At 42.9% G+C, this 2037-nt stretch overlaps 1 protein-coding gene across 1 annotated transcript in view; it reads right to left on the reverse strand.

Moving 5' to 3' along the window:
- LOC116067897 (coiled-coil domain-containing protein 7-like) overlaps positions 1 to 2037 on the reverse strand; it is a 19852-nt gene that overhangs the window by 4951 nt on the left and 12864 nt on the right. The window contains exon 3 of the mRNA XM_031336898.1: positions 512 to 585. Coding sequence (XP_031192758.1) covers positions 512 to 585 — 74 coding nt within the window. The remainder of the gene's footprint in view (positions 1 to 511; positions 586 to 2037) is intronic.

The raw sequence follows: 2037 nt of genomic DNA on the forward strand, positions 1-2037 counted from the left end.
CTGGGCTAATAACCACTTATCAGTGAGTGCATACCGTGTTTGTTCTTTTGTGATTGGGTTACCTCATTGAGTTAATTTTATATCCAGCCATTTTGTGGAAGTTGTTTATCAGCTGCAGAAGTTCTTTAAAGAAGAAAAGTGTTCAGGGAAGAAAAATGACAAGTACGCTTTCAAAATCGCAGTCACTTTACATTTTAATCATAGCATTGAAAAGTTGGCTTCAGAAAAGTTATTTATTTGTTTACCATGTAAAACATAGGGATTTAATGACTATTTAAGTAGCATGTATATAATATAATAAGTAGTAATAGTAGAACCCCTTACCTCTCACAGTTCACTCACCACCTCTAATCCTGTAATAGTTCCTTGTTTTCTCCCTTTTGACTTTTCCCCATCATATTCTGGCCCGATTTAAAACTATATATTTGTTATTTTTATTTTAAAAAACCTGTGATTAAGGCACATTTTTACAATTCGAGGAAGAAAAAGATCACATATCTTCATGCCATACTTTTCTTTACTTTTTTTCTTTTCTCCTTTTCCAGATTTCTTGAACTGGTCTTCTTTGGTTGCAAACTTTGCTTTCTGTAATTGTGAAAATGTCAAAATAAGGATAGCATAAGTTATAAGAGGTGCATGGCAATATATGCTGCTTAGATTTCCCCTTTACCCTGAGAGTTACTCTACTGTATCAGGGGACTTTATCTGAACCAAAACAAAGCAAAATTAATGATATACCTGGGCTATTTCTATTTGTACTTAAAGGGGGAGTACTTGAACATACACATGTATAGAGCTCTGAGGTCTTCTATTACTTTCCAACTTACCTTTAGAAACAGACTCTCTCATTTAAGATGGACTTCAACATTTTGGCAAGGCTGGCTGGCCAGCAAGTTCTTGGGATCTATCTCCCAGTGCTGGGGTTATGGATGCACCACTGTACCCAGTTTGTTTTATGTGGGTTCTGATGATGTGTGTTCAGCTCATTATGCTTCTACAGTGAGCACTTTACTAATGATCTCTCTCTATCCTCTGTTTACACACATTTTGAGTAATTTCACACGCTGAAATAATAATTTCCTCTACTTGTTTTTCAGTTTTGCTGTGGTGTGGTCTATGGCTCCTGAAAGTCACTTGATATTGTGCCATACATGCAGTAGAGCCAGAGGGACATGCAGAAATTCATTAGGGTGATATTATATAAAAATATCATCAGAGATACATTTTAAAAACTAAGGTGGAGGATAAGAGGTGAGGAGGACCCAACAACTGTCCCAACACTGGGAATAACTGGGCCCAGTGGGACCAGGCACACAGGAACTCTGCCAGCCCAGTGGTTCTGGTTCTTTGCAGTCTGTCTGGGCTGGTGTCCTGAGCAGACCTTGGGCACAAGCTCCGCAGCCAGTCCCACAACATTCAGAGGAAGCTCCACTCCCAAGTGCTCTGACAAATCCACGATCAGAAGTGAGGAGGAACCAACATCTGTCCCAACACTGGGAGTAACTGGGACCAGCAGGCACACAGGAACTCTACCAGTGCAGTAGCTCTGGTTCCTTCCTGTCTCTCTGGGCTGGTGTCCTGAACGGACCTTGGGTGCAAACTCTGCAGCCAGTCCCTCAACACTCAGAGGAAGCTCCACTCCCAGGAGTAACTGGGACCAGTGGGACTAGGCACACAGGAACTCTGCCAGCCCAGTGACTCAGGTTCCTTCCAGTCTGTCTGGGCTGGTGTCCTCAGCAGACATTGAGCGCAAGCTCCACAGCCAGTCCCACAACACACAGAGGAAGCCCCACTCACAGGTGCTCTAACAAGCCCAGGATCAGAGAATCCCAGAATCACAGGATCACAGGATCACAGAGACAGCTTGAATCTGAGGAGTTCTGACACAACCAGGATCACAGAAAGGACAGGTTTCAGTCAGATTTAGCAAGGGCAGGTAGCACTAGAGATAACCAGATGCCGGGGTGGGGGCAAGCATAAGAAAATAAACAACACAAACCAAGGTCACTTGGCATCATCAGAACACAATTCTCCCAC

Source organism: Mastomys coucha, unplaced genomic scaffold (assembly GCF_008632895.1).
Source record: "Mastomys coucha isolate ucsf_1 unplaced genomic scaffold, UCSF_Mcou_1 pScaffold22, whole genome shotgun sequence".
Taxonomy (NCBI): Eukaryota; Metazoa; Chordata; class Mammalia; order Rodentia; family Muridae; genus Mastomys; species Mastomys coucha.